Source organism: Gobius niger, assembly GCF_951799975.1.
Source record: "Gobius niger genome assembly, chromosome: 16".
In the NCBI taxonomy this organism is placed as follows: Eukaryota; Metazoa; Chordata; class Actinopteri; order Gobiiformes; family Gobiidae; genus Gobius; species Gobius niger.
In genome coordinates, this window is record NC_136867.1 from 10,791,956 (window position 1) to 10,814,263 (window position 22,308).

A 22,308-nucleotide genomic window follows, 5' to 3' on the forward strand; every position below is an offset into this window, starting at 1 on the left:
CAAACTAATCTCAACAAAAGGCCTAAAGATTGGAGTTCAGTTTAGTGGGACAGACTTTGGAGAGTGCGGCTCACCTTTTTCCTGGCTAACAGAAGGTCTTGGTAGATGTTGGATCTCAGAAATCGTGCATAGCTGTCACTTTTCATTAGCTTGTATATGTGCTCCTGTTAGAAAAAACAAACATAGTATAATGACGATGCATGTTCTGTGTTTTTTAGAAAGTGACATCAACAGAACTTAACACAGCCTACAACCCGAATGTCTATTTTGGCCAGTAACACTATCACTCTCACTAGTCACTTTGGTTAAGTTACTATTTTTGGTCATTTCTGCACACTTTACATATGACCTCCCTGTTGCACATCAGTAAGGTAAAGAAGCATGTAGTCCTCACTCAGCCAATCAGAAGAGATCACTCGACATCACAGATCAAACCTCTGTGGCCAATCAGCAGGGACCGGGTGCGCTCTACACCTGTTTTCTCTGAAGGTCTGAAAAAGACCCAAGTCTGGCTAAATTCATGGTACATTTCTTTACATAACTTGAAAACTAACCATGGTAAGTTGATGAAACTCACACATTCAATTGTTGAAGTAAAATTACAGTTTGAAAATGGCAGGCACCATTTTTGATCATAAAATCATCATTGATTCACTCAAACCTAATAATTCGTTTTGTCCATATTTGAACATGCCCGTTGCACCTATTATTTATACTTACAGTATTTTCTTGACAAAAGAATTATGTTGTTGCCAAAGGTTATTTTTTAGTCATATTTTTAGGCAAACACTATTGGAGGTGACTGACCCCTCCCACAATCACATTACAAAAGCTCTCATGTGTGATCATTCAAACATCAATCTCACAAAACACTACGCCTCCTGAATACCAGCTCCCCCCGAGACCTGAAAGTACTTTGTGTATATTCTATACATACACCTTTGTTTTTACTCCTCAAAAGGGCAAGGAACCAAATACGGTAACTTCGCTCACATTAATTTTCTGCATGATAATGAAAAATTCAGAAAAATGCCACAGAAATAAACTTGTGTTATGTCTCCCAATAACAGTCTTATGTTGAAATGATTTATTTCAAAGTATTTAAATGAGTGCCCGATAAAGGTTTAATGAGTTTTAAGTACACGGGGATCTGAACATGGGGAGTTCTTTGATTCTGTTGCGATGAATTCCACCTTGCCACTACAGTCACCGATTCTTGTGAGTCAGAGCTGAGTAATGCCCTGCCAGCGCCGGTGTTTCCACGTCACTCATGAGCGGGCCCACTCCGACCCAGAGGAACCCTCGGTGAACCAGCTCCAATCCGCCCAAACTCAACTGAGCGGCCCATTCATGGTATTAGCCGCTTCATTAGGCCCTGGCACGGACACACTCCCTCATTCTTCCTGTTTCCCTTTCTTTTCCTGTTTAAATCTAGCTCCTGTTCCTTTGTGCTGGCGGAATTAGGTGAATGGGGTCATTGCGTTTGGATGTAAGTGGGCTGTTTATAAAGTAAATAGGTCTCAAGAGTTATTGACTGGCAAAATTTCAATGTAAAAAGACACAGCAAAGTACTGCTCTAGTGTTTATATGCTTGTATTTACAGCACATGGGTTAATGTTTCCAGCTCCCCAGCCTTGAGCATCCCCTAGTCTTATTTCAGCCCCGATTTAGAGACTGTGAAGACGTTACAAACTCCACATTGTGAATGCTTTGGGGCTCCAGGTTGAGTTTATATTCCCATCTTTGTTGTACCTGGGCGTCCTCGTAGCTGTACCGCCCGGGGTCTTTGAGGTTCTGGCTGGTGCGCTCGTAGCTGTGGGAGTCCAGGTTGATGGAGCTCGGCGCTCCTTCAGCCAGAAACTCCTGCCAGATCTCCTGAGCTCGCGAAGACACCTCCTGCAACGGCCGCCGCTTCAGATCCTGCACCGCCAGCCAGAATCTGCCACAAACAGCAAGAGACATTTTTTCGGTATTATTTCATCATATTATATACGATGCACTCAGTTAAGGCAATGGGGAAAAAGGTATGAGCCTCTGGACATGATAACACACTGACTGCACACATATTTTACTCTTACTGTAGATTCTCCGAGCTGAATTCTGACTCCAGAAACTTCAGGAACATGTCTCGCCCGGCCGGGTCTTTGAGCGCCTCCTCGAGAGAGAAGCCCCATTTCTTCACTCGCTGCTGGTTGGGGTCCTTACTGTAAAGTCCACCACAGTAAGAAGCCATTTTTTACAAATGAGTTATTTAGGGCTTTTTGGCTATTGTTGAGTTGTAGCCAAATTATTCTGTTTTGTTTGTGTCAAGTAACAGTTTGAAATGAACCCAGGCCCCATACTTTATTTCTGTGATTAAATACAAAATGACATATTCCTCCGTGTGTATAGGACACCGCCAGCCCTTTTCCCTTCCTCTTTTCCCCTGACCTCTCCAGGACTACCTTAAGCCTCACCTCGCCTCCGCGTCCCAGAAGGTAACGTCATCGCTGATCCAGGGGTTGGAGGGCTCCAGCGCCGACACAAAAGGGTCGTACTCCATGAACTGCTCGGTGTAGCACATCAGGCTGTCTGCGACCTTGGAGACCTTCATGCAGTGTCTGTCCAGCTGGATGTTCAGGAAGGAAATCTGACGAGGAGGAGAAAACGAGAGGAGGTTATTTCAGGTAGCGGGCGCTCGGTGTCCTGCGTTGTGATGATGATGGATACGGTAAATGGTAAATGATCCGAGCGCCAGACTTTCAGGCTATAACTTACCTCTTTCTGTACATCCTCTTTTGTGGGCTTCCGGGCGGGCTGCGAGCTGATGTGCACCGGGCTCGGCTGGCTTTGGCCGTCGTCTGGAACGCCGTACACCGACTGGAAATGACAAGGACACAAATGAATAGGCCTTTTCTTGTCTGAAAAATGTATTTGGTTTTGTCCCACTGTGAAAAACAAACAAGGTGTAATGCGCATAACTGGACAGCATGATTGATGATGATGCTAATTAAAAAGTTCGCTGATAGCGCTGACTTTTTGCCGAGGGGTTCGGTTACAGCACACGTGGCAGGTGGCTGAATGTGCTCTTCACTTCCTGTCACGCTATATTGTTCTGTCAAATAAAGCCTACGGGCCATTCAAAAAGTGAAAGAAAAGTTTGCTCATCTTCCAAGCTTTGTCTTTTGTAATTCAGCAATGAAATGACATAGCTCTGGATCAACTAAAAACTCAGGGTTATACTTTGTCAACATTTTGCAAGAAATAGGATTTGCAAATAGAACATTACTTTTAGAATGATCTAAACCCCCACATATTGCCAACTAATGGTATCAAAATCAAAATGTACCGTTCACTGCACATAGGCACATTGAGTTGCCTTGTGTACGAAATGCACGGGTAAATAAAGTTGCCTTGCCTTGCCTAGGGATTTACACTGCTTCCTCACATAACCCCTAAAAGACTTGAGATAAAGTCTCAACCATTGTAATATAACAAAGTAATATAACGGGATTACAATGACAAAACTGATTAGATTGTAATCACATTTTTTGAAAGAAACTATTGATTACTTTTTGCAATATTTTGAGCTAAAACGTCTTATTCCTCATCAAATGTCAGAAATTGAGAAAAATAACTGAAAACTATAAAGTACAGACGTTATCTCGTCTAAGGTAAAGAATATTGTGGTCCATTGTCAGTTCGACAGGAAACAAACAGATGGGGCTGACCAAAACAGCCCGACGGCTTGGTCCTTTTTCATAACTAAAGTAACTAGTAAATCAGTCGTCAGATTACGTTTGAAATAAAGTAATCAAAATGTAACTTTTAGAGTAATAAGTCGTTGGATGACATTCATGAGACATGCGTGTACTAAACACGACATTTCCATCCAATGTCTCACACTCACCCTCACAAACACAGTCTCCCCCTCTTGTACATGTTTTAGTGGTATGCCGTAAGCACAACATATGCAGTCATGAAGAGAACAAGCAAAAAGGCCCCACCTGAATCTGGGACCTTCATGCTGTGAGGCGAGAGCGCTAACTGCTGCTCAGGTTCCTCACCTTCTTTACTCTGTGTGGGTTCTTCTCTCGTCGGCACTTGCGGATGTCCATCTCCGTTGTGTTGACGCAGCCTGGCTGTAGAAGGGAGCAGGAGGAAGAGTGTGTTTTTTAGTCTGATAACAGAATGCATAGTCTACTTGTCTGGGATTTATAATACAATACTGAAAGGCTATTCAGCTCAGCTGCACTCTGGGACTCTCACATGCACAGTGACTGGCACTAAATCTGATTCTGTAGCACAACAAAATCCTTCAGGCTGTCAGTGATTGTCACAATATAATAGTGCACCAAATGTATTTTTGCTTACCGCATTCACCTCATTTCAGTTGTGTGACATCTGACCTAATCACTTTCATTGTTTAGCACAGGCTTCTCACAGTTGTGCTACTGTAACTTACCACAGGCCGGTGGACGTCCCAAAATGCCCTCTCCTGGCTGTCCAAGATCTTCCTTTCTGCCTTGTCCTTCTTTCTGTCAATTCTGTGGGCATAAGTTATAACTCCCTCATGAACAGGACAAACATCTCTGAGTCAAATATGCCCCCCTCCCCCCAAACACACACACACACATTGAGCAGACGGAGCCCAAAGCCACAGAGGGTCTTAACCTGTCTGATCTCTGTGACACGCAGCGCCTGCTTTTGCCTCAAGTGGGACCAGCGAATTATGCAACTGACATTTCATCAGGCCGGGTGCACTATGTTTACTGCCCAAAGCTACAATCGCAGTACGGCCAAAAGACCGTGACAGAATGAACAAGATTCTCCATGCTGAAGGAGCGATTAGAATGAACCTCAAAGCGTCCGGCTGCAGTGATTTTCACAAAAAGTGAATTATTTAACTGTAGACGTTGAATATCCCTGAACGTTTCTGTGCAACCATACTGCACCAATGTGCTGCATAAAATTACTAAAATAGATACGTTCTCCCTCGCTGGTGTAAGCCCTGCGTTTGCACTCGCCCACCACCAGATGGCAGTGTTCTACAGACATGGCCCCAATGTGTCACAACGTCCCCAGGGAATAACTTCAACATGTAACCCTCTAATTATCCCTGACCTAACATCCGAGTGACATAACACACTGAAACATTTCCTTGTCGACAGAGGGGACAACTAAGAAACACTTGTGTGGATCCATGGGGGGTTTGGGGGGTTGGGGGGGTGTAAGTGAGGAGTTCTGACCAGCGTGTTATCAGCATGAGTGTAACGTTGGGACATGTGGAGGTGGTGCTTCTACTTCACACACATACACATACTCACTTGACCTGAGCCTCGGCCTGCATGAAAATAAATTCCCACTTCCTGGCGAAAGCCCTCTGCAGCCGCGCAAGGTTCTCCTGAAGGAAAAAAAAGTTTTCATCTCAAGGTTTTTTCGATCAGGTGTGGAAGTTATTAAATAAGAATGAACTGGAGCTGTAAATTGGGTATGTGCACTTGTCAAACCGTCAAATAGTTGCTCATCCAGAAAACCACCAATTAAAGTTAGAATAGCAACAGAAATCTAATTGGATGAAGAATATATAAAGTAATAACGGAAATGAGAAGCACACGTGTGTAAAATGACATCCAGAAATAATGGTTAATAGTGTCAAAATGGCATCTATCAAAGACACAGATACATGACCTCCTTACAAAGAGGAAAAGAGCGTTACTGTTGGGCATGAAACAGCGAGAGGTCCGACGCCTGGGGGGCATAAACTGACCCGAATTAGAGAAAAGAGGAAGTCTAGTGGACTATGGTTACAGCAAACTGATTTGCAGTATCAAAGTATTGTGCGCCCCTCTCCTGAGACCGCATTGATCTGCCGAACCCAAATAGGCACTTTTGTTTATTTTCGAGGCGCTCATGCTAGAATACATTCTAATGGATTGTTAGACCTCCCCCAGGAAAACCACTTCAGATCTCTTTTCACCCCACAAATGACAGAAATATATGAATTTCAAGTTGCACAAAAGGGAAAACATGCACTTACAGCCTCATAATCGGCCAGCTCCAGTCGGGCTTTGTTCTGCATGGTGCGCTTGCACAGGTAAATGGCTGGTGACAGAAAGAAGAAGGTTTATCACCACAAAGATCAAAGTCAGTCACATCTGGTTTGCAAACACAGAGCGGGGAGAGATGGCAAACTTTTGCCTGGGGTCTCAGCTGGTTGAACCAACACTAATGAATGCTCTGTAGGCAGCACTACGCCAGACAGACCCTACAAATAACAAGCGTAGAGTAAATGCCAAGCAGACCGGCCCGAGATGTGACCGTACATATATCACAGAGTCGCTCCTTATTTTGTTAGGCTAATCTCATCCCACACGATCTCCCGCGGCTGTGCTCCTCAGGGCCACATGCATTACGGGCAATGGCCTTTCAGATCGATACTCGGTGGCAGTGCACACAACAGATATACAGCTGTGTCTTCAGGACGTGACTGACCACTTCAGAGGCGAGGTAACACATGACCAGCAGTACGTGACTCACCATAGTCTGTGTTCTCCGGCTCCCAGCAGTTTGAAGGCCAAAAGTACGGAGACTACAAAACAACAAGATAGATCAGTTTTTCATATTACTGTGGAGGGTTTAAGTAGGCCGAGGCGGAATCAAACTGAATGAGCTTTTTTCCATTCCTGGCACATAACAAGGCCATCTCTAGTCAGCCCCTTGTTGACATTTCTTTGTGGAAAGCTCTAAGGCTCGAGACTGTGAGATCTAAAGTTTAGTTTATTCATTCATTTGACGAGGACAGTGTACAAATACATTAAAAGACACAAAAGAAAATATGCTCTTTTCAGGATTTAGCTGCTGCTCCTTTACCTTCTGCATTACAATGGCTTCCCCTTGCAGGTGCACAACAATGAAACACACACATTACAATGCAAACTTTTTCACATACAGGGGATTGAAATGATGTCACTCTGTTATGTTACATACCTAGACCTGAATGGTTAAACTAACACGATACAGCTCTGGGCATAAGCGACAAAGGTGGATGCGTAGAGGGGGCATCACATTTTCCATTTTCAGTTGGACACAAGTCTCAAAATGCTTTTATGCAGCCACCGCTCCCCAAACGCCAAAAGGTAGCGGGGCGCCAAAGTCCAATCTTGCCTCGGGAACCAGGTAAATAAACCTCTCCTACTTCAGACAGTCTCATCTACACTCACAGTCCCCCTAAAACTTCCAGTTATTACTCATATATGTGTCGAGTACAGTGCAGTTCATCATATGCTGAAAATGGGTTCCTTCCCCACCCAGGCTCACTGTCACAATATGTTTAATGGCATTTTTTGACGTCAGCTTCATATATAACTATCCTGGGACTAAAATGAGTAGCATTTCTCGTATCCATATTTAATTGCCTTTCGTAACTGATATTATACATTCAAAGTTCATTCCCAAGCCTATTAATAATGGATCACTCACATCTATCATGCATTCTTAATAAGGGTTCAGAATTAAAAGTGGCTGGTTCTGTCCCATGTATTTAAACAGTATGTGAAATGTGAAAATGTGAAATTTCTCCCAATTTTCTACAATATTTTCCCGAATTATTCCCCATTTTCCACACATTTCTTGACAATGGAGATGAACCCAATATTGTGAATTTGCAGATCTTCCACACATCATTGTTCTGTTTTCTGGTTCTAGATGAAAATATTTTAGTATCGGTATCAGAAACAGTATCATTCAGGTATTGAAAACCAAGTATTGTTAAAATAGAAGAAATGTAACGGTGCCCAGCCCTGAATGTGCCTAAGATGTTATAATAATATCTTTAGAGGACAGATAATTCTTGTCCAACACTGTAACTCTCGCTGCCAAATACGTCAGGCTCTGTGTGCATAAATCACCAGCATCAGCTGTCGAGTGTTTGCTTCTTTCAGTGTAGTATCTATTTATAGACATCAGAGTGAAAGTTCCGTGTCAGAGTCTTATACGCGGCTCTGGAGAGTGGCCAGTACATTTCAAATGCTCTGAGGTTCTGATGACGCCGGCCTGTTGCGTCACAACAACATCAGAGGGAATATTTTTAGCCTGTGCTGAATGAGCAAGTGTGACACACACTGCCCTCCTTGAGCCGCACAATACAGGCTTTTAATCTTGAGCAGCGGAGGTGAAGTTGAAGGCATTGAATGGTAAATACAGAGGGAGGAGCCACTGAACTGACTGAGTGACAGTCAAAGTAATGAGTCGCCAAGCAGCTGCTGCTGTACCTCCCCAAGGAGGCGCTGCTGAGGACTGTAGCCGGCCGGATTAAGAGGCTAATGGCCCAGTCACAGTAATGAGTCATGGAGGAGCCCTTAGCTATCACACAGACTTGTCAAAGTTCATGTTCAATCAGACAGTCTGTGACAAGCAGCCCTGACCCAAAGGCCCTGTTCTTCTGCCCACCTCCTGATTAAGGCGGTGGGCAGCTGAAGTACTCGCCATCAGCTTCGATGGGATGAGTAAATGGCTCAACCGAATTGTTCTTATTAGCACCTTGCAATAACCACTTTCTCCGAAAAACTACCTTTATCTAACATCTCTTCTGAAGGACGTTAAAGTGTGTACTCCTCACCTGAAAGCGATAAAGGGTTCCATCGTCTTTAAGGGTCAGGACATGGTCGGAGATTGGAAAGATGTAGCCATGAGCAGCAACGAGGCTTCCCATGTGGATGGCTTCAGCTTTGGGCATTGAAAACAGGTGCTATGTCAGTGGGCTTTTCTCTTCAACCGAATATTCTGAAGCAACATGCATACCTGGATCTTCAATGTTCAAGTTCTTCATCAGCCACTGCACGATATCCCCCCCTGTGGGACAGATAAGGACTATTATGAAACTCATTAATGCACTTAACAAGTGTAGAAGCCTTTCTGAAGCGATGGGCCTTTTGTATCTGCATATGTCACATAACCCAGAGCCTCCTGGACAGCACAACATTTGGCCATGTGTCTGCGCTTGGCAGGAGCAGCACAGAGCTGGGGCCCCGGGGCAACAGGGAGCCATGTGAAGAAGTGACTCACAGAGCGCTGCTGGCAGAGAGAGAGCAGTCCCAGCCCAGCGCTGACTCATATCACACACAAACAGATGAAGAAATACAGTGTGTATACTCATGGGCCACGAACAGAACAAGAGCACGAGAAAGGCTGCCTTTAGCCGCTGACAGGGGCAGTATAAGGCCACAGGCTCTGCTCTCGTTGGCCCAGATCTTATCGGCAAAGACATCATCTGCCTGCAACTGTAGTGCCACCAATTTACATAAGCCCAAAAGGTCATATTTGCTTACTGATTCTGCTCCATGTCCCCAAGCATATTCAGAGAGACAGCACACATCCAAAAACAGACATCGTACAGTTTTCCCTGTGAGATGTAATGTACACGGACACTCATGCAAATGCACTGTACTTACCCGATACAACACTGGGGATCTTTGAGAGGAAACTTTTGACTGTTCTGATGGACACGCCTCCAGCTTTCTCATCTTGTATTCTTGTGACGATATCCTCAATCTGTGGAAAGGTCAATAAAATATTAGTGCTGCTAGTGGAGGAGAATCAGATTTTTGTCGAAACACACAGAAACATGGATAAAGCATAGGAATGGCAAAGGAACCGTTGAGGAGAAATAGACAGCAGGCCAATCACAAAACTGTAGTGTAAATATAGTACAGTATTTGTTCTTATAAATCTCAAAGAAAAGAGGACAACCCTTAAAATAGGTTGCTGTATGCTTGACCTACTTGGCATTTGTTTGTACTAGAAACAAATGCACTTTGAACCATTAGGTAACAAAAAGCTGGGAAATGCAGTAGGTTCTGATGTGAACTGAGCCAAAATCAGCTTCTGGCACAGGACTTATTTGGGTGACAGACGGGCAAGATATTTCTTTATATAAAGCTTTATATAAGAAGTGGAAAGTTGCCGTAAAAGCATCTACTACATACTTTGCCTGGTGAGCCGGACGCTCCTCCTTTCTGTTCAAAAGAAGAACCGTCTGGGCTTCTGCTCGCAGCCAATCGTTTTCCCGATTTGACCACTCACGGATCGAGAGGCGGGAGTTCATCGCACCAAGAGACGGAAGCTGCCGCCGCGCCGCCATCTTTAATGTTTTAGAAGAGTGCGACTGATACACTGTGTTCTTCAGTTCTTTTTCATCTGTTATAAATAATTTGGAAAACAAAATCCCTAAAACAAGCAAGAAACAGTGTTGGGAGAGTTCCTCATGAAGAAGGACGTTTTTGAAAAGGCTTCCAGGCTTCCATATTCAGCGTTTCTCTGATTGGTTGATCCCGTCTGTCAATCTTGCCCACCGGGAAATCGCTGAGATTGTGCTCGTTCCCAGACTACATTTCTTTGAAAAATCATCTTGGAAAAAGCAACCACATACTCCCACATATGATACGACATACATTCAGAACAATGTCAGTGGCAGGCAGATTAAAAAAGTCGGTAACACTTTACATTACGGGCCGGTAAGTCCGTGGTACTTATAGTGGTAATGACTAGTAATGACAGTGGTACTTCCAGTGGTAATTACAGTAGTAAGTACTAGTATTTACAGTGGTAATTCTAGGTTATTATTGTGGTACTGAAAGTCATAATTACTAGTAATTAGGGTAAGGGGTTAGGGAGACACAGAGTTACCACTATATGAAGGTCTACTTCTATTTACTTTGGTACTTTAAATGATAGTTTCTAGTAGTTACAGTGATACATCTATGGTACTTATTGGTAATTCAAGGATACTACAGCAGCAATTCATAGGTAGTAAATGTGGTACTTCTACATACAGAAGTAATTTCCAGGATTGTGTGACTATAAAACAACATAAAACAGCATGAGGGAAAACAAGAAGTACAACCTGCATTACGAAGAGTTACCACTGTATCTAGAGGTACATACTTGGTAATTGTCACTATAGTATCCTTTAAGTACCACAATAAGTACCGAGAATTACCACTGTAATTACCACCATAAGTACCATTGTAAGTACCACTATAAGTACCACTGTAATTACCACTTTAAGTACCACAATAAGTACCTAGAATTACCACTGTAATTACCACTGTAAGTACCAAGGACTTACCGGCCCGTAATGAAAAGTGTTACCAAGAAGTCTTCATTTTAAACAACAAGTTAGATTTCATAACAAGAATGTAGTGAGCTTCATGTTTGGTGCAGTGAAAATTGCTATTGTTGCTTCCATCTATCTTTTGATACCTCTCCCAGTAGACTATTTGATATAGGAGAATTTCACGACTCAAACCAGATGGGACATTACATTCCTACGATGGTAAAGCATTGATTTATTTAGCTGCTATGACACATGCCGGGTCTGTTTAGCTTTGTCCGATTGAAAAAGCCTGTTGGCGCTATTTCCCCTGAGCGTGATAAGCATCACACCTCGGTCACAGCACACATCGGCCCCCTAAAATTAGTTCCAGCACCGCTCAGCTAATAGTCACTACACCCTGAACCAACAAGCAGGAGAACAACATGGAGGGTCATCCAAGGACAATAAATATTTCAACCGCAACTGCTTTAGTGCATTCAATAAATGATAACAAGTGTTTCTGAACGGTCAGCTTACTGTACTGTAGATGTAACCCTAGAGCCAGATAGTCTTACTGGTGGAAATCAATTTATCTAAAGAGATCCTGATTTTGCACACTCGGCAATAATATGAGCAGAAAGTGGTCTGTCATACAGTAGCTTCCTCGCTCGTAGCAAAGGCTATTAAATTCTTTATGTCTCTCTAAGCAGCTGCCTAGTAAGTACAGTAAAAGGTCTTCACACACGCACGTCGCACACAGCAGCATTATAAGGCACATGCAGGTTATGGCCAGAGGCTTGACACCGACAAATTCTTCTCACCTCGCCTAATTAAGTTACAACGCATTACTTTCCTACGCGTTTACACTGAGTAGGAGAGCAGGCCAAAACAGCTGAGCTGATGTTGGGGCCATGCCAGGGTAAACCGGCTCCTCGCACACTTGCTCTCTTGGAGGCTGCTTGTTCCTGAAGTCATTCATCATTTAACACAGCATTTCGGTGAGTGAAGTCCTAGGACAAGCGGGGAGGCTTTAAAACATTGAACAAAGTTGGGGTGTGCACTTTAGAGTACGCACATAAAACTCCCGTCTATGCATTATGACTTCATATTTAGATGGTAACTGCTTTTATTTGTTGCTTTGGTTAATGTAAAACGAGTCAAAAATGACAACAATGAACAGGATTTATTTGTTTGTATTGATTTCGAAACAAAGAACTCTACTTGAGAAGAATGAAAATTATTTACTGTCAGCTTGAGACATCATGTGATCATGAGCTGAATGGGTCTCAAACTAAGACTGACGATAGATGATTGACAGATTTGGAAAGCCTCTGAAAGCACTACAGCCATTATTCATGCAACTCCTCTCTGGGTTTTGGTTTCTTCTTCTTTGGTAAACTTCTGTTCCCGGGCACTGACAGATGGAAATGTGAGCCGCTACCATCCCATTTCATAGATGTTACTCTGTTGTTTTGATTGAACAGTGTCCAAAAATGTGTGCTTGCAGCTTTTCCCGACTAAAAAAAAAGTTCATCATTTCCATTTAGCAAAGAACACAGTGCCTCGTTTCAAGGAGTAAGAATGAAAAAAGGTCACATCCGCTATTGTTGAACCAGTCAAACAGTCAGATCACTGAAGAGAGTGATTCCTCTGCTGTAGCTTCATGAATCAATACAGCTCCTGATGTATGTGGACTTAAATAACATATAAACATCAAAAGGGTGTCAAAGGGAAGTGTACAGCGAGACAATTACCAGTCTCATAGTCCCACCAGAAGCTTAACAGAGTGTCTCGGCATGAATTATTGAGCCCCCACTATAGAGAATTACTGCATCCTCTCGCTCCATAAATCTCTCGCAGAAAGGTGCAGGAGACAGAGGAATAAGCCAAATCTGCCCTCTCCATTGTGAACAGTGCACAAAGCTTTCGGTATTTCAGGCCTCCCTTGTTCGCCTACATGGGAGCATACGCTGCTTTGCATGAGCACAATCAAGAGACACAACAGATTACGCGACTAACACACCCCAGCTTCCCCTTTCACTGACAAACCTGCAATAGCGACAACACCAAAGCTTTTGTAAACTCTCAAGGACTCTTCAAATCCCCCTAGACACAGCAACACGGAGAGGATTAAGTCCTTTTGTTCCTGTTATAATAGACCTTGGACTACAGATGCACATACAGAAAAAACTTATTATCTCCCTATAGGATGACAGCAGACAAGGCGTACGTGGCACAGCTACCGAAAGTGCACGTCGTATCTTGCGCATGTAAAAGCTAATGGGGTTTGTGGCTTGGTATGGAGGGTTTTGAGAGCCAAACGCTGCTGCGAGCTGATGATAACAGCACTTTGCCCCATGCCACGAAGCTATAAATGATTATCAGGAACACACTTGTGTATCTAGCCCCAGTATGTTTGCATCTACAGGATAAATGTTCAAATATGCTGTAATGTATTGCCGTGTGTGGGTGTTCCTGTTGTTTGGAGCCTTATCTGTGGCTACATAATGGCTCTGAAGGCAGCTCCCGTACAACCATTGCAGCAGGCAGAGGTACAGTTAGCCGACATACAAAAAACAATATGAAAGGCAGTTATTGAAGGTAATGAGTTGAAAGGCTTGCACTAGAACTTGGTTGCGGACAGGTGCTATTGGGGAAGCAGTGGCGCAGGTGGTAGAGCGTTGTTGTGTCCTTGGGCAAGTCACCTTACCCACCTCGCCTCCAGTGTCTGTATGTACATTGGTGTTTGAATGAGTGTGTGAATGAGTGAGTGTTTCCTTGCTGTAGAGCGCTTTGAGTGCCTGATGTAGGTGTAAAGGCGCTATATAAGCTGAGACCATTTACCATTGTGTATCCTTTGTTAGAATAGCTGCAGATTTCAACAGGATCTGGCAGTCCTAAGTCCTAAGCTCATTCTTCTTTCTAAATAGAAAATCCTTTAGAGAACCAAAAAAGAATTCACATTGACTTTTACATCATACACCCCACTGCAATTTAACCTGGCTAACACCAGGCTGCTGGGGACCATGGCCAAATCTCCGGTGGATTTGGGAACCAATCACAGAGCGAGGAGGGACGGCAAGACGATGACGCACTATTCGATATATGGAAGCTTGTAGTTTATTTACGGATAATTTAAAAAAAACTTTATTTACGGATCCAACATGACAGCAGCAGACACGATGGTATTTTTTGATCAAGCTTTAGACCTTGTTCTAAATAATTTAGGTCAAAAGTTTACAGCGGGTACGTCATACGTCATCTCATACGATGATATGATTGGCTGGGGCTACGTGCAGACGCATGAGACTTTTTTTTTTCGTATCGCCCAATAAACGACTATGGACGATCGTAAACCACACCTCTCCTACGAGAAAATGAATTGGTGGTCCCCAGACTAAATATCACTTGTGATTTTAGTCTGGTGTTAGCCAGGCTAACTGCAATTAGGAATATAGTATACAAATATTAAAACATAGTATCAATACCAATAACCAATATTGAATTGGAACATAATATTAAGTCATGTCTGGAGATAAGGACAGGTCATGTATGAAATATTTACAATTAATCTCAAAAAATCTTAACCCGAAACCGTTTTTCCAATAACCTAATGCTAATGTGAACATAGCGGCTTTACTTTGCTAAATCGATAATCCTGAGTGTTGGTCGCAGCATTTTTAGGGTAGGAACACCGTGGCAACACACACATTTCGCGGAGGAAAAACCACACAACCCATCGGTAACTTTGACCGGCTCAAAACTGCGCATCAAGCGCACCGCGTCATTTATTGAGGAACTTCCGGTTTGAACCCTTCAGTGTAAGAGCACAAATATACAGCCGTATATATACAGGGTAACACCCCCACTTGCTCTTAACACTGCACATCACCGTATTAACATTTTTATCACTTGCCTTAAATTTACACTCCAAACAGAAAATGTGTAAACCTTTCCATTTTCACTTTGCTCACAGATTTTGTCATAACATCTGCTGCCATGTCTGCTGTTGCACAATATACAACACTTATTTTCTTCTCAGTTAGTGCAGATCGAATGAAATGGTATCTTATGTCAATATGTTTACATCTCTGTCGGTTTATTGGATTTTTGGACAACGCAATTGCACCCTGGTTATCTGCAAAAATGGTAACTGGTGAATATTGCCTTTCTGAGTCCATCCCATTAAGTAGCTGTGAGAGGTATAAACTTTCTTGAACTGTGGCGGCCATCGCCATATACTCTGCCTCACATGTTGACATAGCTACTGTAGCCTGCTTTCTGGTTTTCCAACTTATAACAGGCCCACTTTCAGACAGTGCAAAACAGTAACCTGTTGTACTTCTCCTGTCACTCAAATCGGCAGCCCAGTCTGCATCGCTGTATGCTAAAAGACTAAGATTTCCGTCTGTCTTTTTATAGCACAACTCTCTGTTTAGTGTCCCTTTTAGGTAGCGTAGCACATGTTTTGCTGCTGTCCAGTGATGTTCATTTGGCGCTGACAAATATTGTGACAGTTTGCTGATTATCCAGCTCAAATCTGGTCTTGTGCAAGTCATCAAATAAATCAAGCTGCCCACTAGTTCTCTGTATCTCTCGGAATCAGCTAGTTCACCATCTACCTCAAAATTGTGTTTCAGCTCACAAGGAGTAGAACGTGGCTTACAATCTGACATTTTGAATCTTTCGTCAGGCTCTCTATTTCGGGTTTGGATAAACTTCCCTTTTACACACACTTCACAATCTTGCTTAGCTTTCCCTTTGATTTGCATGCCTTCAGTAACGTTTTCTAGCTTAAACAAATCTTCATAGTTACAGTGGCCAAGAACTTTGTGCCAAGTTTCAATATCACGACACCCATTGCATTCATCACTGTCATCATTTCCTTCAACAGTATTCAAGTAGTACAGGCGTCCATATTCATTGATGTCAAACCTTGTACCGTTCTTGTGAATAAGTTGGTTGCTTCCTTTCTTGAATGTGACTGACGCTCCGTTGGTCGTCGCCGCCTGGACTGAGAAGATGTCCTGTGGATAGGAGGGGATGTAAAGCGCTCCGTCCAGCATTGCTTTTACTCTGCGTCCCTCGCTGTCTTGCAGGTAGACCTCTGCTGTTCCTCTCTTCAGTGCGACACCACTCGTCCTCGTCCCGTCTGCCAGCTCCATGAAGTGTCTTCCCGGTGTGAAACTGTCATCAAACTTTTTGAAACTTTGAATGTCCGTGACTATGTGAGACGTGGCTCCTGTATCCACCATCAAGCCTCTTTGTTTCAGTCCTCGAACATCCCAGTCGTTTACTTTGAATGCAAAACTATGATCTTCTGAATCTACTGCGTGTTTAACATTCGTCTTCTTCTGTCTTCTACAGTTACTGTCTTTATGTGTGGAGCTTTTGCAGTAACTGCACCACTGCTTCTCTTTTTGTTCATTTCTTTCACTTTTCTTTGCATAACATTCGCGTGCTATATGACCTTTCTTTCCACAGTTGTAACATGTGATTTCTGCATTTTCTCTGCCTTTTTGTTTCTGCCAGTTACTTGTCTTCATCACGTTGTCTTCAGAGCTCACGGCCTTTTCAGTCGTCTCGTAGCTTCTCAACTTAGCCTTGAACTCGCTAAATTTGATTTCGTTCTCGCTCTGGGTAATGTGTATGGAAAACGGCTTGAAACTTTCTGGCAGTCCTTTTAGTAACATTGCAACAAGCAACCCATCACTTAATGTCTCTTCTGCATTTCTCAGAGCTGTAATGGCGGTCTCTGCTACTATGATATAGTCTGTAATGCTCTCGCTAGCTGACTTCTGTAGCGACGTTAGCTCCGTGTACAAGCTAATCACACGTGGTTTGCTCTTACCAGCGTAGTGCTCTCTGAGTATCTTTAGCGCTTCTCTCCCATTGTCTGTGGCTTCTCTCATCACAAGCGAAAGGCTTCTATCGTCCAACACTTGGATAAGCTCTGCATAAGCTTCTTCATTTTTCTCTTCGTGGTAATCGTCCTCTTCTTCGAGTTCACCTGACTCATGCAAAATGGCGTCTTTTAGCCCAAGTAGCCGCAAGTGTCCCAAGAATTTTGTTTCCCACAACTCGTAGTTTCTTTCGTCCCCGTCGAAGCACAAACGGTTCCACCGGCTTCCTCCATCCCTCCTGGGCCCATAACCTGTTGGTCGCAGCATTTTTAGGGTAGGAACACCGTGGCAACACACACATTTCGCGGAGGAAAAACCACACAACCCATCGGTAACTTTGACCGGCTCAAAACTGCGCATCAAGCGCACCGCGTCATTTATTGAGGAACTTCCGGTTTGAACCCTTCAGTGTAAGAGCACAAATATACAGCCGTATATATACAGGGTAACACTGAGCCTTTGAACTTGTCGAGTGCAAACACATGTAGCTAATCGAGATCTAGCAGACAGGTCCAAAAAAATTCATTTAAAAAAATTATATCACAGAAACCTTAACATATGGCTCCCGAAGGAATCTTACACAAACTCCTGCTCCTGATGAAGACTTGGTCCAGTTTTTGCGTGGTTGTGTTCTGCCCGCGGGTTTGAGGAGTGTTTTAGTGCTAGCTTAGCACAGGAGCAGAGGCAGGCCATAGTTTTGTTCGTAGGTGAGATGGTACATCAACCAATCACAAGTTATAAGAGTGAAACGTCATATATATATAAACCAATCAGCTTAACCCTGACCCTGCCCTAGCCAATAACCTTCAGGATAGTGGGCGGTGCCTAATCTTAATACATCTCTGATTGGACAATCCGTGTCCTCAGTACCTACGAGAAAGAATTTGTACAGCGGCATGCTTTACATTTAGCCATGGATTAAGTAAGAAATTATAAATTATTGTACTTACAGAAATGGAAACTACGAATAAAAAAGATAATAAAACACAAAACATTTACTGAACACTTTTAAAAAGTTTGTGTAAAGTCAAGTGTGTTAAGGAGCTAATTAAACATGCTAGCTTAATGCTAGTAGATATTTGATATAATGTTTTCATGATTAAATGAAAACAGTCAGAAACTTTGCTACTTACACACTGATCTTGGTAATAACACTAAAGAACACACAAAAACATTCAAATGTATGTTTCTTCCCCCCCAAAAGCTGCAAAAACTGGTGACAGCTGGCCATCAAGTGACTGGAAGTATGAGCCCATTCTTGAAGGATTCTTCTAAAAAGATTGAGCCTTAAGGTAGAAAGCAAAGATGTAGTTTGTCTCACTTATGTCTGTGTTAAAGATGCTTAAAGTCTGTAATTTTTTTGCCTACGTCTTAAAGGCACAGTGCATAACATTGTGGATTATACCGTTGCATACATTAATGACCATTGAATCAGAAAATGCTTTTTTTGTTGTGAATAATCAAAGAAAGGAATTGGATGAGGACTTAACCCATTTAAATCTCATGTTTGGTAGCATCTTCGTCAATATTGCCATGGAGACGAGCTGGAGACGAGCTGGAGAAGAGCTGGAGACGAGCTGACCTCACTCCCAGTAAAGTTACAGTCAGGTTTGAGAAAAGGTGAGCCACCCACAGCCAAATGTTCAGTAATTATAGGGTATTTTTCCAATAGCCGTAATAAAATAAATGCTTTTATTTTATTCTGTTTATTGGGTGCCATGTCACACACATTGTAGCTTTGATCATGTTTTGTTTCCACTTCTACTGTAGCTCTTCCAGCTGTTCAAAATAGCAACACTATATATATATATTTTTTTTTTTTTGTCATCAGTCACGTGACAAAAACGTCACCAACCATCACATGATTTGAATTTCCTTGAGTCCACACAAGCTTATGATTTCCACTTATGAGATGACCAGCTGTACCATCTTAGCCTGTAGTCTCAGTCTGAGTGAAATGTTCCGTGCAGACTAAAAAGCGTATTTGGTTTGGTGTAATTTTTAACATTTGGGGCAAAAATATTTTTTCCCACTATATACATATGAACGCTATAATTCACATGCCAGAATGGAGATGACTGTCCTCTGATATGTAGCATAAACCAAGTAAATGTAAATTGCTGTTTGGAAAATATGGTCATTGAGAAAGTTCCCCAAAATAATCTAAATTTTGGTCAATATCGCCCAGCCCCCTGGACAATAGACAAACATAAGTCACATTTCACAGTCATCGTACAGTATTTGTTCTGTCCATCAAGCTCGTAGCTACATGCTTGCATAATAATTTATTGTACTGAGCAAATATCCATCGCACAACTTTTATTTGATTAACTTTAGACAGGTTCACGGCCTGTCAAACTGCATTTTTTTTTTTTGGCAACTTTGACCTCCACACTGTTGTGTCTGCATAATGAAGTGAGTTCCAGCTGGTGTATAGCACCGCAGGGAACGAGGTGAGAATAAAGCTGGCTGTAGAGGAAAGGCAGGCCTCTCCTTCTTATCCATGCATGCCTAGTCATGATTTGGGAACTGTGGGAGCTCCTCTGTGCAAAGTGACAATCAGGGGAAGACTCCGACAGACACAAATAATCAGTGAACAAACTGTCTGGAATAGCCCTGCTGTCGATCAGGATCTATTACAGCGATATGAATGTGTACACGGACTTGACCAGAATATGCATAACATTCCACGTCGTACAGATGCTTGTTTGCATTTTTTGTCATATTTTAGATGCAGAAATGATGCACATGAGAAAGAAGCTTGTCCTAGTGGTTCAGCTTTAGAGGCATATTCATTGATCCATCTCGTTTCCAAATTGCCTTCTCCACAGGAATGCCCTGCAGGGAAAGCCTTTGCTTTTCTGCTATAAAATCTCTCTCATTAAATGCAACAGAAAGAGTGCTTTTATTCTGCAATGAAGCCAATTGCTTTTCGTCATACAATAGGTCATCTAACTCACTTTTACATAAGCGTTTTAGAAAACTTGGAACGTTGATATTAAGCACAAAGAAAATCCTTACAAATGAGTTAATGAATAAAAAGGTGCTGACATGCGGACTTCTTTGCATCTTTAACAGCTGTGCACACCGGTACTGCCTCCTCTCAGGTGTTGAAGTGTGGCACATAAAAGTTGGCAGCTTGCTTTCACTGCAGACAGAGCCCTGCCAAACATGCCCAGTCATATTGGATGGTGAGTGGAGTCCAATTAGCCTCCGCCTGATTGCCCACACAGCTGCATGCTCCTGGGGGAAAGGTGGTCGACGGCCGCGGAGGGCCAGTGCGATCCAAAGAGAGCCATATGTCGGGACGGGGAGTGTTGATGAAGGCACTGTTCGGACCAGTTTGCATCCCTTAAGGAAACCCACGAGGAAATCGAGCTGCTGTGACTTGGGAGATTTTGGAAATGGGATTCCCTGTATCCATGGTGACCAAGTGGCGAGGAGGACTAGATAATGCAGTTCAAAGTTCGTTGATGTATACTTCAGAACGGGTATATCCAATTAATCCCTTAAGGAGAATCTCAGCCAACATAGCTTGCATGATGTATTGTTGTTGTTTTTCTGCCACTGTACAGAAAACCCACATTTTAAGGATAGGCGAGCTACGGCTAAAAACTTACCATTCACAATGACTCATCGGATGATAAGACTCTTGGAGGACAGAAAAATCTGTATTGTGTAGTTGTCTGTTGTTAGATACTTCCCCAGTTGCTAAGGGCTCAAGTGCCACAAAAACAGGAGTCTGCTCCATGAGGAGAGTCCACTCTAAAACTAAGTGCCCATGCAGAGATACAGCGGGTTGGCTGCTTTCACAAAGATGTCTGAATTCAAGTGCAATGTCTTATTTTCCAGGGCTCTGTTGCAAGCTCATAATGGGCCCTCGCTTTATTAGTCGTCAAAAAAATGAGCCACAACACAGGCAAAGGTCATTGACTTCGCTGGGGGAGAGTTGCATTAAAGGCATGTCGCCGTTCCACGAGATTTACCACGGTGTGAGTTTAGTTTGAAAATTGCTATGAAAAAGCAATTTGAAAGCAGCAAGAGCCACTTTGATCAGCTGTGCTTGGGTGCTTATGGGACTCATTGAAATAAGGTTCAAGATTCTTACTGCCACTACTGTGTAATTACAGTAGAAACAGGGAAGGCTGTGGATGTGGAATAATGAGGGGAAAAAACACATGACAGCAGCAAATGGAAAGCAAGTTCCTTCTGTTATTGACCGGTCTGGGTTCATTGTATTATTGTTTATGAAATATTGATATTAGACAGGAAGTAACTCAAACTTAATTGCAAATCTTGAGACTTGCCACTCAGAGAAAATATTTTCAGGCCTGTAGACAAGACATTAGCTAATGCATTATAAACGACTTAATAGTACCGTAGGTCAGCCAGGCCATTGCTGCGATATATGACTCATATTTTGGTGTGTACCTAACTGACCATGTGACCAGTGATAGAAAACTCATATTGCCCAGTCTTAAATGAAAGCTATATTGAATTGAAACGGTGCTGTGTCTTCTCAGTCTCCGGATCGATACGTCTTCATTTTGGCTTCATATCTGGGCCAGTGCAGCCGCTAATCCTATAACGATATCTGCAGGAGATTGGTTGGAGGCGGTAAAAACCTCTGGACCATCTGTCTATCTTTGATGTTGGCACCGTCCCCCCGACAAAACCACTCGAACCGCAAGCCCCCATTCTCCAGCCTTCAGTAATTAGGTTCTGAGACAGACAAGTGCCTAGGTTTGCCTCGGCCTCTGGAGCCACAAGTCTGTTCACGATGATGAGAATAACACTCCTTGATTTTCAGCATTTTGAAGAGTAGAACGACAAGTCATGCCTCCCATCTACGACCATTTCCCTCTTTGCCAAGCTTGGCAGAACAGTAATCTACAGGCATGAGATGACTGGTGGTCCAACAAGATGCTTCTACTCTGTCCTCTTGCACAGATGTTATTTTATCCCATCATTTAAGTCTGTTACATGGATTATAGATAGAGGGTGAGAGGCACTTTTCAGCCACACGATGCATCATGTCTTAATCAGCTTTGCCCAGCATTAATGTTTTTTTTAATTTGTCTCTGACATTTCTGTGTTCAGCCACCTGTCTCTAAGTCTTTTGTAAGAAAGTACAACCTTTGCTGAATCCGATCATTTGAGACCTTGATCTAGCCGCTTTGTTACTTGTGTTCTTCTTTACTCACATGCAATCAGTTGCTACGAGAGGCCCTTGACCTTTCGAGGTGCATGGATTTCCTGTCATGGCTACTAGCATAAGCGAGGATTTTTATAGCTGTGCTGTTTACCATTAAGATCCTCCCACTTTTGCCT

The 22,308-nt window shown here is 42.9% G+C and overlaps 1 protein-coding gene across 2 annotated transcripts in view; it reads right to left on the reverse strand.

Annotated features, from left to right (window-relative positions):
* The window catches only part of LOC306975395 (regulator of G-protein signaling 6-like), a 38,561-nt gene that overhangs the window by 1,844 nt on the left and 14,409 nt on the right, over positions 1-22,308 (reverse strand). For both annotated transcript variants that reach the window (XM_079572911.1, XM_079572910.1), the window contains exons 3-15: positions 9,432-9,531; positions 8,782-8,832; positions 8,600-8,706; positions 6,520-6,571; positions 6,020-6,084; positions 5,307-5,383; positions 4,445-4,526; positions 4,047-4,121; positions 2,758-2,859; positions 2,457-2,629; positions 2,079-2,204; positions 1,753-1,939; positions 75-164 (exon numbers count right to left, since the gene is read on the reverse strand). In XM_079572911.1, coding sequence (XP_079429037.1) covers positions 75-164; positions 1,753-1,939; positions 2,079-2,204; positions 2,457-2,629; positions 2,758-2,859; positions 4,047-4,121; positions 4,445-4,526; positions 5,307-5,383; positions 6,020-6,084; positions 6,520-6,571; positions 8,600-8,706; positions 8,782-8,832; positions 9,432-9,531 — 1,287 coding nt within the window. The remainder of the gene's footprint in view (positions 1-74; positions 165-1,752; positions 1,940-2,078; positions 2,205-2,456; positions 2,630-2,757; positions 2,860-4,046; positions 4,122-4,444; positions 4,527-5,306; positions 5,384-6,019; positions 6,085-6,519; positions 6,572-8,599; positions 8,707-8,781; positions 8,833-9,431; positions 9,532-22,308) is intronic.